General features: G+C 43.3%; 1 protein-coding gene across 2 annotated transcripts in view; it reads right to left on the bottom strand.

The window, feature by feature from the left end:
- KDM4B (lysine demethylase 4B) overlaps positions 1-14,306 on the bottom strand; it is a 92,582-nt gene that overhangs the window by 18,232 nt on the left and 60,044 nt on the right. The window contains exons 11-14 of one of the 2 annotated variants that reach the window (XM_075723530.1): positions 11,970-12,142; positions 5,482-5,978; positions 3,813-3,933; positions 372-550 (exon numbers count right to left, since the gene is read on the bottom strand). In XM_075723530.1, the coding sequence (XP_075579645.1) occupies positions 372-550; positions 3,813-3,933; positions 5,482-5,978; positions 11,970-12,142 (970 nt within the window). Of the gene's footprint in view, positions 1-371; positions 551-3,812; positions 3,934-5,466; positions 5,979-11,969; positions 12,143-14,306 lie in introns of both variants that reach the window. The other variant, XM_075723529.1, reaches the window with a different exon arrangement.

The raw sequence follows: 14,306 nt of genomic DNA on the forward strand, positions 1-14,306 counted from the left end.
AAAAATGATGTATGTGCTTACTCAGTAAATTTTTATTTTGCTGCTTGTTTGCATATATTCAGAAGCCCAGGCCCACCCCTAAACAAGAGCGATCACATGCCCAATATGGCACTGTGTCTCTGTACGAAATAGCATTTGCAGTTAAAGCTCTTTATGCATGTATTAAAAATGAAAGCTGAGAAAGCCAGAGAAGCCAGGAAAGATAACAAAAAAGGCTCCATCCCCTGCCTCTGCCAAATCCAAACACGCTTTGGTGTGCAAATTTGTATGAGCCTTCTTTCTTCACAATAAAGGTCTGCATCATAACTTACACAGTAGCCACACTCAGCACCCACCACTGCCGCGTCCGCCTACGCGGTGTCGGGAATTACCTGGTTATACGGGTAAAAGAGGGTACAGACGGCACAGTATGGCTCGCTCAGGGCAGCAGCTGCGTTGAATTTTCTTTCAGCTGGGAAATTATGTGCTTTATTCTTCCACTGGAGGGAAAGCAAAGATTTCAAAGCCTCTGGGTCATTCATATCTTCCTCCCCAGAAAATGGAAATGTTTCTAGAAAGAAAAAAAATCCCCAAAGAATTGACAGTCAGTAGAGGCAAAACGCAGCAAGGTAGGGTTAAACTGCTAATGTTTCAACGGCACAACATTCAATTCATCCATGGTTCCTCATGCGCGTATGTCTCAAACACTGCCTTAAATGGAGATAACCTCCACTTTACGGGTAGGATAGACACGATGGAGACAGCGAGGACCTAACGGGACCGGCCATGAGGAAGAAGAAAGAAGAGAATCTAGATTTACTGCCTTCATAACTCTCCCCACTTTCTAGCTGTGGAAACCTGCAACATCCCTTTAATGAAGCCAAGTTCAAAATGCGTGACGAAAGGGCAAGGAAATCCCCCTTTCCCTTCTCCAACCGGAGCCGCATTCTCCGCAAGACAGACGCGCAGGCAGCTCGTGCTGGTTTGCTTAGGCCAGCTCCCAGTTCCCACCGGGCAGCAGCACGCCTGTTTCATCCTTCCCAAAACGCATCCCATACCTGTTCCTGCAAACGCAACGCTTGGCCATGAGACACCCTGCGTCCAGGGTTTCATTTTACTGCTCTGCAGCTGCTTCACAGCTGCTTCCATCAAGCGCACACCCCTAAGCCTGCAATTCGCATTCACCACCACCTCCTGCTCTGCCGGGGCCCTGATAGGTGCTGCTTGTGCTAATTAGTTTGCTAATTCTTTGTTCTTAAAAAACCTTTAAAAGGCCCTTGGCATTTTATGATTAAACCACCGCAGAATCCGTTTGTGTCAGTTTGGGGGTCCAAGTTTCTTACCGTTCCTTATTAAAGACTTTTGAGTCGCTCTAAGTGTTAAAGAAATTTTCCACACAAGACTAAGTGTAAATCACTCACTGCGTCGTCCATCCGCAAAGTTTCCAGAACAGCTTTGGCCGGAGGAACTCAAAGACATATTAGTGGAACATTATCCCCAGAGCTCAGCACATTAAACCAAATTGTTCACTGCTTCACTGTTAATTATTGGAAATATGCAGTTAACGTTCTGCTCTCAACAAGCCTAAGCCTCCTCCACATTTCTACCTCCCTTTTAAGATTTTCAGACTCTTATGTTACCAGAAAGGATAAGAGGAACTTGTAATAAAACTCTAATGGCTACATTTACATCTCAGATTTTAAATGTTCCCCCCAACTAATCTGATCTATATTTGCCAGACAATGCGGGAAATTTTATCGTGTGTAATTAATCGATCTTTTTTGAGATGACGAACACTGTCTGTGTGTGTCTGTCATGCTTCAAATGATGGTTACTTCCTAAAACGTGTCTTTGTTTTCTTACTATATTTTTATTTTTATCTTGGATTGGAACTGGTACCCATAGGCTAACAATAACTGCTAATACCATCGCCTTTCCCGCAACGCTGCCCAGGACTGTGCTGGAAAGGGGGACAAACAGGAGCAGCCTTGCCAGCGGGCGAGTTGGGCTTTCCCGCCTCGAGCACGGTGCTGCTCGTGCCAGGAGGTGACCGCCGGTTCAGCGTGCCAGGCCGGAGCCGGCCCTCGCAACGACAGATCTACAAGGACGTGCTCTACCGTCCCGGCTGCAGCTACACGTGCTCACGTGTCCACACCTCCTGCAAGGCACAGACAAAATTTAAAAAGACCAGTGACCTCGGGTATGCAGATTGATACTTTCAAGATGTCTTAACTTTCAAAGCCAAGCTCGCCACTCAGCTTTTGAGGAAATCAAGCACCTTTAATGACATTTTAAGACATGAGCCAAAAACCAAACCACATGTTTCTCCAAATTTTAGTCAAAGCACGTCAGGAGACAGGCAAGGATTTATGATACCAGTGAAATCAATGAAACCGGCATCGTAATCCAGAGTGACAGACTGAGAAAAAAGGAAATGACTGTTGTATGTTGTCATCACCTTCACTCATCCCAGGATGGATTCTAGGTGAGACACAGCGTTCAGGATGGCTCCTACGTTTCAAGCAAGTTATACGCAAGTAGAAAAGGCCAACGATCTGTCTCAACTGAATCTTAGTGTAGTATACGCATTCTTTTAATTTACGTGCTCACTCTTCCTCACCGCAGCCTCCAGATCATCCTTACACATTAGCCCTGAAAAAGCCAGGAGTGCAGAGAGCTGCTTCTATTCCCGGGCGGGGAGGAGAAGAATCTGTTTGATCAGATTTTGCCCAATAGCGCTGTAAATCAGTCCCCCAGAAACGCCAGCTTTCACAGAAAACCGCTCCTGAGTCAGCCAGCAAAGTCCCCGTACACCATCCAAAACGTCGAAACAGCGAAAAGAATCTGTCTAATGAGGATCCTTCAGCACAAAGTTTGTTGCAAGGTCTCACACCAAAACAAGGTAACTAGTCCCAGCTGCCTTTCAACACTTCACGCCGCGTTACACGTACGCAAGACATCGAATGCATCACCCTTGGTAAGGGAATGGAGCTACGTATGTACAGAATATCCCCCTCCTACACAGTTTCTCTAAAATCAATGGATATATTCTCTGAAGGATCAACAGGAAAGATGCTGTCCTTTTGAATATAAAGTTGTAAGTACCTTGAAAGCAGGGACTGCCAACTACACCTTTGCGTACTCGCCCCAGCATGCAAAAGCTTCTTACTGTGGACTTTTCTATATTCCGAGTACTTTATAATGTGGGCAAGACCCAGAAGTGGTAAATTACACCACTCGAGAAGTGAGAGGTAAGAGTCTTTTTTTTTTTTTTTTTCCTTGGGCCAGAGTGTTATGGCATTCACAGTGACTGGAATGTGGGAAAAGAAAAATCAGTGATGTACAGTTAAGCACTGAGAGACTTTCTAATTCTCATTTCTGGATCTGCCAAGAAAAGTTGGACCCCAACATTTACATGAATTGAAAAGCCAACCAAAAAGTTAGAAATAACTTTCCCCACACACTTAACAGCAGATCTAACCCCCACCACCCTCCAAGGTGAACAGATCTCATTTTAATGCAGTATCTAAGAAGGAGCTTTTACTTTAACATGTTATTTGCTGTGAACTGTTTTTTTTCCCTTTGCCCAAAATGCTGCCTTGCTCTGCAGCCAGCAAAGTATTTTTCTTGACAGAAAAAAGGGTGGGAGGTGAGAAGGGACACCTCCCACACGAATTTTGTTTCCAGCTGGGTTATCAAAATGGGAACACGCCGCATTTTCTATCAGTTAAGTGTAACACAATAAGTTTGAGGCCATCCAGTTACATTAACGGCTTCAGTGATTTTTCAGATCAGACAAGACACACGAGCGTTCTTAATGCTAGTGCACTCACCCTCATCACTCGAGGTCTCCTGTTTAACCACCGACAGTGGGGAGCGGGTTGGTGGTTTGCCCAGTGGATGACGACGACTCTTTTTTATCTCCATCTTAATTTTTGAAAAAGCAGAAGCAGTCTGTAACAAACCAGAACAAGATGGGAACTCCAAAATATATAGGTAAGCAAAGGAGAGTACAGGACAAGGGAGGCAGAATCCTTGTCATAAAGAGTTCTTGAATTTACAGAGCAAACTTTTCACTGCCTTTTGGCTGCAATCAATTAAGCCTCCCAAGCCAATTACTGTAGCAGACAGAGCCAATGCTATCTCTCAAGGTGTCGGGTAAAGGTAAACTACAGTGTTTTCTTAAAATCAGAACAGCCCAGAACAGCTTCAAGTCTGCCATTTCCAATAGCTTAGTCTGGTCAATCACATAAACAGCGAGGAACTCTAGCACAAAAATTACGTACAGAGCATGTAGGACCAGAAACATTTTACTAGAACATTCCAGCGCGTTTCACGACAAGTATATTTATATTGTACGGTACCCACCGCCCTGTGTACCATCCAACACTGTAAATACCGCGTGCATCCTAATCTCAGGGGCTCACTGTCCGCTTTGGTGATGGGCACTGAACGCATTACAGGCGAGTGAGTTTGCACCAGAAATCAACAGTACCACGGGCTTTGGTTCACCAACGTGGAGACAAGCAGCAGTGCTACAGCATGGAGAATGAAATCCAGGTACGCTCCGTGTTACACAGGACTGAGCAGAGATGAAGGTACCTACAGCAGCCCATCATAGCATAGCATAGGGGGCTTTTCCTCCCTAGTCTGCAGCCATTATCTTAGAAAAATTTACATGAAAGGTATGCTAATTGTGCCACGCCGGTATGGCAACGCACAGTTCCCCCCATCCCCACAACTTTTAATAGCGCTTTGCCATTCCTTGGCTCTTTCAGCAGCATCATGCAGGAAAACAGAGCTACATAATACTGCTCCGACTTGCTGCTAATTCCTGAACATTTTCCTCCTTCGTCTTTTGGCAACTGTCCTCGGGAAAGCGCTCTCTAAAGAAAAGAGATGCCTGTGACAGATTGCGTGCCATGAATTGTATTGTCCACGAAAAGGTTTTCTGCCAACTTTTCCAATTCTAAATCTCATGATGGAAAAGATCCCTAGGCAATGCTGTACAGCAGGCCAACACCTGGAAGCGTAAAGCACATGCTATCAAGCTGGAGAAGTCAGAAACAAGGGGGAAGAATTATCGAAATGTTGGTGTGACCAAGTTGCCCTTGGGACTGTTTGATTTTACCACTCTCAGAATAGTTGCTCTGCAGCAGCCATTTGCTTTTGCTGGGTCTTCCTGCCTAGTGCCTGGGATGATCATTTCAGTACTATCTGTACTATTAGTAGCAGGAAAAGAGATTCTCTATTTTATCTTTTGAAGACAACAACAAGTTCGATTAATCAGCTAGCATCAATGCAATGATGGACTGAACTGTGAGAAAATAATCACCCTCTTCCTGTACAGGCACTGTGGCTCTCCAGCATGGCACCATTCCACTGGAGGCTCAGGCACAATTCAGCACTCCTCTCATTCCAAGTTCAGACTTCAGCTCGTTGCTTAAAACTAGCAAATCTTAGAGTCACCTCCTTGGTCATGCATACCTGTAAATCACTGACCTCTGCAGCGACCTCTGTATGTTCTGCTTCTGCATTCTCCTCCTCCTTCACAGGGATGTCCATGGGGACCGTCTGCTCCTGCCAACTTGGACTCTTTTGCGTGGCAAACTGCTCAAACGCCTGCTGGCAGGACATGCGCTCCTTGTCAAACACCACCTTTTTGGTCCGTGGAACCACATAAAGCATGGGAATGATCGGCCGAGGTTTAAAGTCATCTTCCTCAGCTGGTGCCTCCGAGGGCTGGATAATGTTCAGGGGAGCCGAGGGCAGGCTCTTTTCTGCTGCGGACGACGCAGGCACTGCTGGGGGTACCGGTGGCCGTGCTGCTGGCGCCTCGTCCTCTGCCGGCGGCTGCTGCGGCGCGGGCGGTGGCGGCAGCGGTGGCGGCTGCTGCTGCAGAGGCGGCTGAGGCGCTTGCAGGTGGTGCTGAGGGAAAAGGTGCTTCCTCTTCCTCTCACCTTTCACTTTTGGAGGACGGGCCTTCACTTTGCAGTCACCTGTTTCAAGATAATAGGCAACACTTAGCTTCATATGCCAAGATTTCTGGACATTGAGTGTTCTTCTCCTTTCGTCAAAAAGCTCCGGTGCTGGGCTAACATATTACATTACGGTATTATTCTTCCCTTCAAGCAGGCAGACTGAAAGCTGTAGACGTATTCAGCTGTACTTCAGCACTGACTTAGAGAAGCCCACTTCAGAAAGAAAAGACTTGTGTCATTTCTATGGACTATTTAATTCTTGACTGGAACGGAAAGTCTGCCAAAATGAATGTTGCCTGCAGGGAAAATATCTAAACCCCTAAGAAACTGGACAGCATGCCAAAAAACATGTAATATATTACATTAGCCTTGACTCTGTATTTCAGGTTTTCTGTATCGGCAGTCTCCAGAGCGGGGTGTGCAAAACCATCCACTGGGGTGCAGGATTAAAATACTTTTGTACCATTAATAAATAAAATAAAATATATCTTTGAAATAGTATTTTATCTTTATTTTATCCTTTTTAAAATTTCTATTTTTCTGTATGTTTTATAATGTACATAATATTTTAGCACAGTAATACATGTATAGATTTTATAAATAAATATAATACATATATCAGGACATGCGCTCAAAATTTTTTTGCTGATAAGGGGGTGCAATCAAAAAAGTTTGGAGACCACCGTTCTATATTACTAGTTTGCCCTAACCTCTGGACCACCCCCGTTTACTGCTCCCTGTTTGCAAGCGCAGCTCTTATCTAAGTATTACTGTGTGTCAATGCATTCCGCAGCCCTAGAAAATGAAGAATTGAACAGATACCCGAATCATTATTACCACAAGATTTCTACTGCAAGGTCTTTTTAAAAGATGCCTTTAAAGCATAAATCAAGTACAGCATTGAGCTAAGCCTATTACAGACACCAGGCCAGCACTGCTTACCGAGATATCCTTTCCTAACACTTGCTCCATTTGTCCTTGTTTCTCCTAGCTTACTGTCATTCATCTTATCTGCATGGCGCTGCAGGTCTCTTACATGGCTGCGACAAGAAAAACACTTCTTGAACAGCTAGACGTCGCAATATTTTTAACAGAGGCAGTAACGACCCATAAAAGTCTTCCCCACCTATCTTCCCAATATAACTCTGTTAAAGGATCCATGCAGTTGGATTTTACAGCAGTAATTAAAGCTCCTACTGGCCATTGAGCAAGTGTCTCTAGGTTAGGCCAGGAGACGCCTTCACATCTTGCCCTATTCCATCTGAAATGATGTATGTTCCCTTTACCCAACTCTTCCCCCGCTTCATGAATGAAGTTATCGGTTCACTCAAAGGAAAGTAAATAATAGATGCTCCACAGACAGATGCCAGCGCTCAATTTATTTCATAAGAGGTTGTTTTTCATCTGCAGATGCTATGACTAGGTGACTGCCACAAAAGGTCATTTTCCCACTAAGAGGATGGGGAGGAGGGCTGATGACAACAAAAGACAGAGAAAGCCTATTCCCCCTAAAAATGATGCTTCACCAATCCCAACCTACTCGGACTCCTCCACTAAGGACTAAACCAAAGCTGACCAGCCAAAGCTCATAACCAGAAAATCAGATAAACCACCACACGACAACGAGCTATCTGCATGAGGAAGCATTTGAGAAGAGAAGGTGAATAATACCGCAATAAGATAAAGTGCTAAAATCCCTGCTGAAATCTTCTAGGGGATACCTCAACCTCGACATTTCCCAGAAGTCTGGTCTGATGACTTTATTTGCACTAATTTATAAAAATGGGAACAAGTCCATCCCAAATAGTTATTGTTGTACTTGTGTAGGCAGTCCCTCAGATAAACTGGTTTGTTCTATCACAAAGAAAGGAATATTGAATTTCCTTAGAGAAACAAGCATATGAACAATGAAAGGCAAATTGGATTTTTCCCCAGTTGCACAAAACCAGATCATATTTACTCTCTGTACACTCAGAGGATTTTCTACCCAACAACAAAACAAACGCCATTCACCAGCTTTATTGACTTCTAAATGGGTAATTTGACAGCAGCTGGCATGTAGAACTTTGTTTACAAGTTTTTGCATTAAGATGAACAAACTAGTTTGCAAGTGAATCTATAAAACCAGAAGCCAGGAAATGTGAGGTAAAATTCAGAGGTCCTATCTGGCTATCAAGAATACTCCTAGACAGGAAAGGGATCTTCATGCACAAATCAGTATGCAGGTTAACAGAGGAATGCCTATCAGCCGTCCTTCCGCTGAAGAAAGGCACCACTGGCAGAGCTAGTACACGCAGAAAACAGTAGCATAACAATGTTTTTTCATGGCGGGAAGACTTGCTTGTCTAGAGATAATCTGAAATACTATACTGAGTTCACTAAAGTTGCAGGTATACAATAACTTTGAGGGGAAGGGGTGTTGGTGGGGAAATCAAACCACTTACACAGGACCATACAGCATAGCTTTGGGCAATGAGATTATAGAAAGCTGCTACAAAGAGTACGGACTTCATCGGCTAGGACACTATCTCCTGGTATTGGGTCACGAGAATTAGAAATGGACTTCAGCATCACTAATTTAGCCACAACTTTAGTTAAATAATTTTTACTGTCAACAGCTCAAAAAGCATCTGTAAATTAGGTTTATTAATCCAGCAGAAGCACAAGCACTAGATAAGATGAAACTAAACACAGGAGAAAGCAGGAGAATTTTGCCAGTACATCCCTCTAATACGGCACTGCATTCTTCAAGATGTCTGTGTGTGTCTAACAGTTGCACTGAAGGGTTTTTCTTCAATCCATGTGAGAGACTGTGTGGTAGATGAAGCAATCACAAAGACTATTCTACCATCCCAAAGTTCCTCCTAAACAGAGAGTTCACGTTTTCACTTAAACAGCATTACTTACTTCTAGGAAGAGAATGTTACCTTAAAAGCAATCCCTACACTCAGTGTTTATATCCTGTACATCATCTATACTAAAAGAATACGTGAACATGACTGATACAAGAGCAGAAAGCAGAAGTGGTAGGAAAACACCTTCTACTTGCTTCTAGGGGTTGTATCTGCTCAGTTGTTATCAGAACTTCATACAGCACGTACTATAAATATGCAGATGGCCACAGCAACTGCCAGCAGATTTCTGAAAAGGCTCTATTTTCTCTACATGATGCTAGAAGGGTCCAGAAAGTCTCCAAGACAAACTCTTGTGCCATGACACTGTTTCATGACAATCCTTCCAGCACATTAAACGGTCTCACCTCTTAATGACTTTACATTGCCAGCTTAAGCAACACTGGAGAAAAATCAGCGAGAGACAAGTCACTTGGCTAATGGCCAACTCTTGAGATCTTGTCTGAAGTAAAATCCTGACGTAGCAAACGGTCACCTAAAAATCAGTTATGCACCAATTTGCTATTATATACAGCTAACAGCAGAAAAGTTTTCCTTTCTAGTTTACTGGCATCTTGATCAGAGTATCACGTCATGTAATTGCATACTTAGTTTACAATTGCAACATTCGAGGATATGTGGGAATGCCATTTAATGAAATGCGGTAGGAAATAACACACAACTGTTTTGCAGTTAGGCATCTCATTGCTTCTTCTCACATCATAAAAGAAAGAAAAAGAATCCTCCTGTAAGAGACGTGGTTTGCAGCCCAAGCCTGCAGGACGGTAACAGGCGCGGCATCGCAGAGAACACCTGCTGACTCCCAGGATGTATTCACGCTGCTTAGCGCACCCAGGGAAGAGCAGAGCTTAGAGACTCCTTTTTCATTTCAAGTCCCAAGACAACCTGCTAAGAGATCTAAATGCATTAATAGCGACATAATAAATTATGAATATAAAGCTGAGTCATAAAACCAAAAGAAAACACCTTAAGGTATCTGGGTCAGAAAACCTGAAAACCTCAAGTTATTAATACTCGGCTAGTCCAAATAACCAACACGAAGCAAAAGACCTACTTTGAAACCACCAATGATTACTTTGAAATCTCATTCTTCCTCCTTCTCAAGGTCATCTTTTCTGGTGTAAGTAGGACATCAAGCCAAATTAAAAACAGAGGAAAAGAAAAAGTAAGCGAAGGCGGGGCGGGGGGGAAGCTAAATTGCCATGAGCAGGGCCATCCAAACAGATGCTATTTTCTTTTTCAAGATGAAACTGTAAGACACTTGTGAGAGGTGATGCAGACAGTAGGATGTAGAAAACGAGACAATTCAGGGGTATTTAATTGCTATATTGCATTAAGAAACTTGTATGCTTGCTAACAGCCACATGAGCACTAGACGCAGAAACTGCCAAGCAAACAGTCGAGTTCTAGTGACGCTTTCTGCAATGGTGCTGAACAGGAGTTTTTCCCTCCTGTGCTAACAGTTAAAGAGCTCTTAACATGTAGTCTAAGTGTATGATTTGGCTAGAACAGAGTCTTTCTTGTTCCTCTGCCATCCTAAAGATCTCAGATCTGTCCTTGTCACTTATCTGTTGTCTCCAAAGGGATATCAGCATTTTCGGGCCATTTATTACAAACATCACTTGTTTGCTAAACTTGCTAAACTTGTACAAGAGCTAAGAGCATACAATTTAACACACTGCCAACACTTTCAAGCTTAGGGCAATAGGAATTAACTATCTGCACTGTGCTACTCCTGCTCTGTAGAACAATGATTTTCAAACTCCTTATTTCCCATGAAAAGAGAAACCACGCTGTCTAGCTAAGAGACTCTGGAACTCCACAAAGACCTCAATTCTTTTCCCAAAGCTTCCACAGGCTTCCTTTAAGATCATTATCAAGGTTCTCTAAACAGTTTGCAGCATCAGTTTTCTCCAAATGCTAAACCAATAATGGATATATGCAATATATGAAAATGAATTCACTAGTGTTTATGAAATGCTTGAGAGTGCCTCAAAGAGAGAGTGCCCAATAGATGCATCAACTACCTAACCATGCATGTTAGGGGGGGGGAAAAAGGCAGCTTACTCCCAGCAAGAATTGCAACCTTTCATATACAGCCAAGAAAAAAAAAGTATCACAAAAAAAGCCTCCAGCAAGATGGCTGAGGTCAGGCCTTCCGACTAACCATATGTATCAGGAACAGGTCATACACAAAACACAAACCAAGACATTCCCTAGTTTTGCAACAGGCCTTCAGTTCTATTTTGCCTTAAGTCATGGTGTATTCCAGCAAACGGCTTCAAAGAATTTTACAGACACTGTTTCTTACAGGAGGACTACAGTATTAAAAACTATTATGTCCAGTGTACAGATCTGTCAATGAGCAGAGAAAGGTTAAGTGACTTTTCAAGGGTTGCACACAAATTTAGCCACAGCTTTGTGGAAACCAGCTCTGTTGTTTTATCAGCTCCTACTCCTCTTTGCCTTCTCCTAACCAGTCTGGAACCTGTGCTTTTATGCAGAAGAAATCATAAGAGACTAGGAGTTGTCAGGACTGGTATTAACTTCAACCATGCAAAGAAAGCTGAAAAGCTTCCCTCCTACAGCTAGACCTGAAGAAGCCCAAACCTGCAACTTGCAGGCATGCAGCAGCTGTGGATCCCACACAACCCAAGGCGGACTTTATTCACAGTCTCTGCAAGAAACGGGGAGGGAGGGAGGGAGGGAGGGAAAGGATTAATTGCACAAGGGAGTGCACAAATCATTCCTTTTCAGAGTAGTTCACAAAATATATTTATTTGTTTCTCTATGAAATATTTAAAAATATTCCTCCCCTAATATATATTTTTACAAACCTGTAATAGTTTTGGCAGAAATTTCAAGCCCTGCCAAGAAAGCTATTTGGACTGAATCCTTAAAGAGAGGGAAAAATCAATTGCTGCTGTAAATGATGGTGTATTTCAGTGAGCATAGATTTAATATTGGGAAAGACTCCACTGATATTTCAACAGAAATAAACAACAGCCGACAAGTTATTTACAAATGTGTTTTAGAGAGATCGCTTGCCCCAGTTCTTCACTGAAGTCGTCTGCCATCAGTGAGCAAGGGCCCTCACCTTCTCCTCCCTCAATCACTTTGCTTCTCTCCTCTTCCTCTAGATCTGGCCCTCTTTTCAGCTCCTCTTTTACTTTCACATCTTCCAAGGCAGTTTCAATAGCCATGACATCCCCAAGAGACTTCTGATCCTCTGTTTTATGTCTTCTGGGTTGACTTCTTTTTCTGTGAGACCTAGAAGTACAGAAGTGCCATGTGACATAAAAGAACAGCCTTCAATATATAAAACAATCACTGACTTAAAAAGCTGAATACAAAACAAAAGGATCTTCTTTGGAGAGAAAACACAAGGTGGCTAACAATAGCCACAGGGCAAAACAGAGATCTGAAAGGAAACAGATGAACCCTGCATAACACAACATTTAAGATCCATTCACAGCAGCCATTAATTGTCCGGGTTTCTTGAAGAGCTTTTTCCCACCATTACTAACGTAAGCGCACAAGCTGCAGTTAAAATGATTTTAATTGCATTTTAAATCTGTTGTGCTTGTATTTCAAAATATAGATGAAAACTTGTTATAAATCTTCCTTTCATCCTCTGCCTCCATTCCATCATTTCTTTTCATTCTGTACGTGCTTCCCTTCGGCAAACTGCTGGAAGTCTGCAAAGCATCATCTTCCAGCTCTGAAACATTACCCAGCACTGCCAGTTTCAAAAAACACAGCATAATGAATGCTTATAGCATAATCAATAGGCAGTCTGTGATTTTTCAGTAGTATAATTCACCGGGTCCAAGGCCTGTGAAGAAGTCTAACTAAAACTGTGCATATTCATAGGATCAGACTAATACTAACAAGCCAAGAGCAATACTGTTCTTTCTAAAGAGCCAACGCCGCTAAGACAAAGAGATTACAGCAGCCACAACGCAAAGACAAACGCAAATTCAGAAGTCAGGATCATGTATTTTGGTTAGGAACCGCATTAGGAACAAGCACCCACACAGCAACTCGTTCACTCCCCACCTCCCCGGTGGGACAGGGAGGGAAAACAGGAAGAACAAGTGCCAGAAAACTTGTAGGTCGAGACAAAGACAGTTTACTAGGTGGAGGAAAGAGGAAAGAATAAAAATAGAAAGAAATAAGCAAAGGAGATGCACTCACCCTCTCCCACAGGCAGACCAACGCCCAGCCAGTCTCCAAACAACGGCCACCTTGGAAGCCAACCCCCCTTCTTCTTCCTCCACCCCATTTTTTATTGCTCGGCGTGACGTTACAAGACACGGAGCATCCCTTTTGGCCACTTTGGGTCAGTTGTCCCAGCCCTGTCCCCTCCCAGGCTCTCGCCCACCCCCAGCCACTGGGCAGGGGGCAGAGAGGGAAAAGCGTAAAGCCTTGACGCTGTGCAAGCACCCTTCAGCGACAGCCAAGACACGGGCGCCGTATCGGCACTGGCGTAGCCACAGATCCCAAACGCAGCCCCCTGGGCTGCTGTGAAGAACGTTAACGCCATCTCAGCCAGACCCGGTATAATTTTTTTCCAAGATCTATCAAATAGCTGCCTGAATGTTGGGTTTAAGTCTAACAAGCTTTCTTTTTCAAAAGAGACTGATTCAGAGACCTGCAATTTTTCCACCATTTTTAGCATGTAGAGATTTTTTTTTGAAGGCAGCATCTTCCATATGGCCTCCCTGTTCCAGGCCCTTGCATCCACCATCGTGTAACAAACTGTAAAATGCAATCACACTGCATTCATCGCCCAGAACTCTAGAAAAGCTGAAATTCGGCTTCCCATCTCCCAGAAACTCTGCTGCTAATTAGATTTGGAGTACAATGAAGTTAAGAGCCCTTAATCAGGCAACCAACAAAGAAGGAAGAAAAAAAATTCAACCCGACATGGATAATTAATAGAAAAGAAAGTTGATCTATATGCACAGTAATTTATAATTGCTAGACTCTAACCATATGGTAGCCCTCCAAGTATAGATGTGAACTTTGCACCTGCAAGACATTCATTAGCAGGAACACACAGCTGAACCCAGAAGGATCAACTTTTCTCTTCACCCATATGCTAAGTACACACCACCTTCTCTGTGGGGGAAAAGCAAGGTGGGAGGAGATAAACCTGTAAGACTTTTCCGTTGCAGCTGGAGCTTCCCATAGTTGGTGAAGAAAGAGCACTGGAGTAGAATCAAATGTTACAAGCTATTCTTAGTGAAGTGTGTGTTTTATTCCCGTGGCGTAGAAATGCCAGGCAAAAATTAAATCACAAAGCTTTATACTCACAGTAGATAAAAAAGATCTTTTTGCAGTGCTCTTCTCACTCAGAAGTTGTGGAAAAATGAAGAGGCAGAAAGCACTTCATTTAAAGAAACTGTGCTTCCAGAACAAGCTGAAGGCT

Source organism: Pelecanus crispus, chromosome 20, assembly GCF_030463565.1.
Source record: "Pelecanus crispus isolate bPelCri1 chromosome 20, bPelCri1.pri, whole genome shotgun sequence".
In the NCBI taxonomy this organism is placed as follows: Eukaryota; Metazoa; Chordata; class Aves; order Pelecaniformes; family Pelecanidae; genus Pelecanus; species Pelecanus crispus.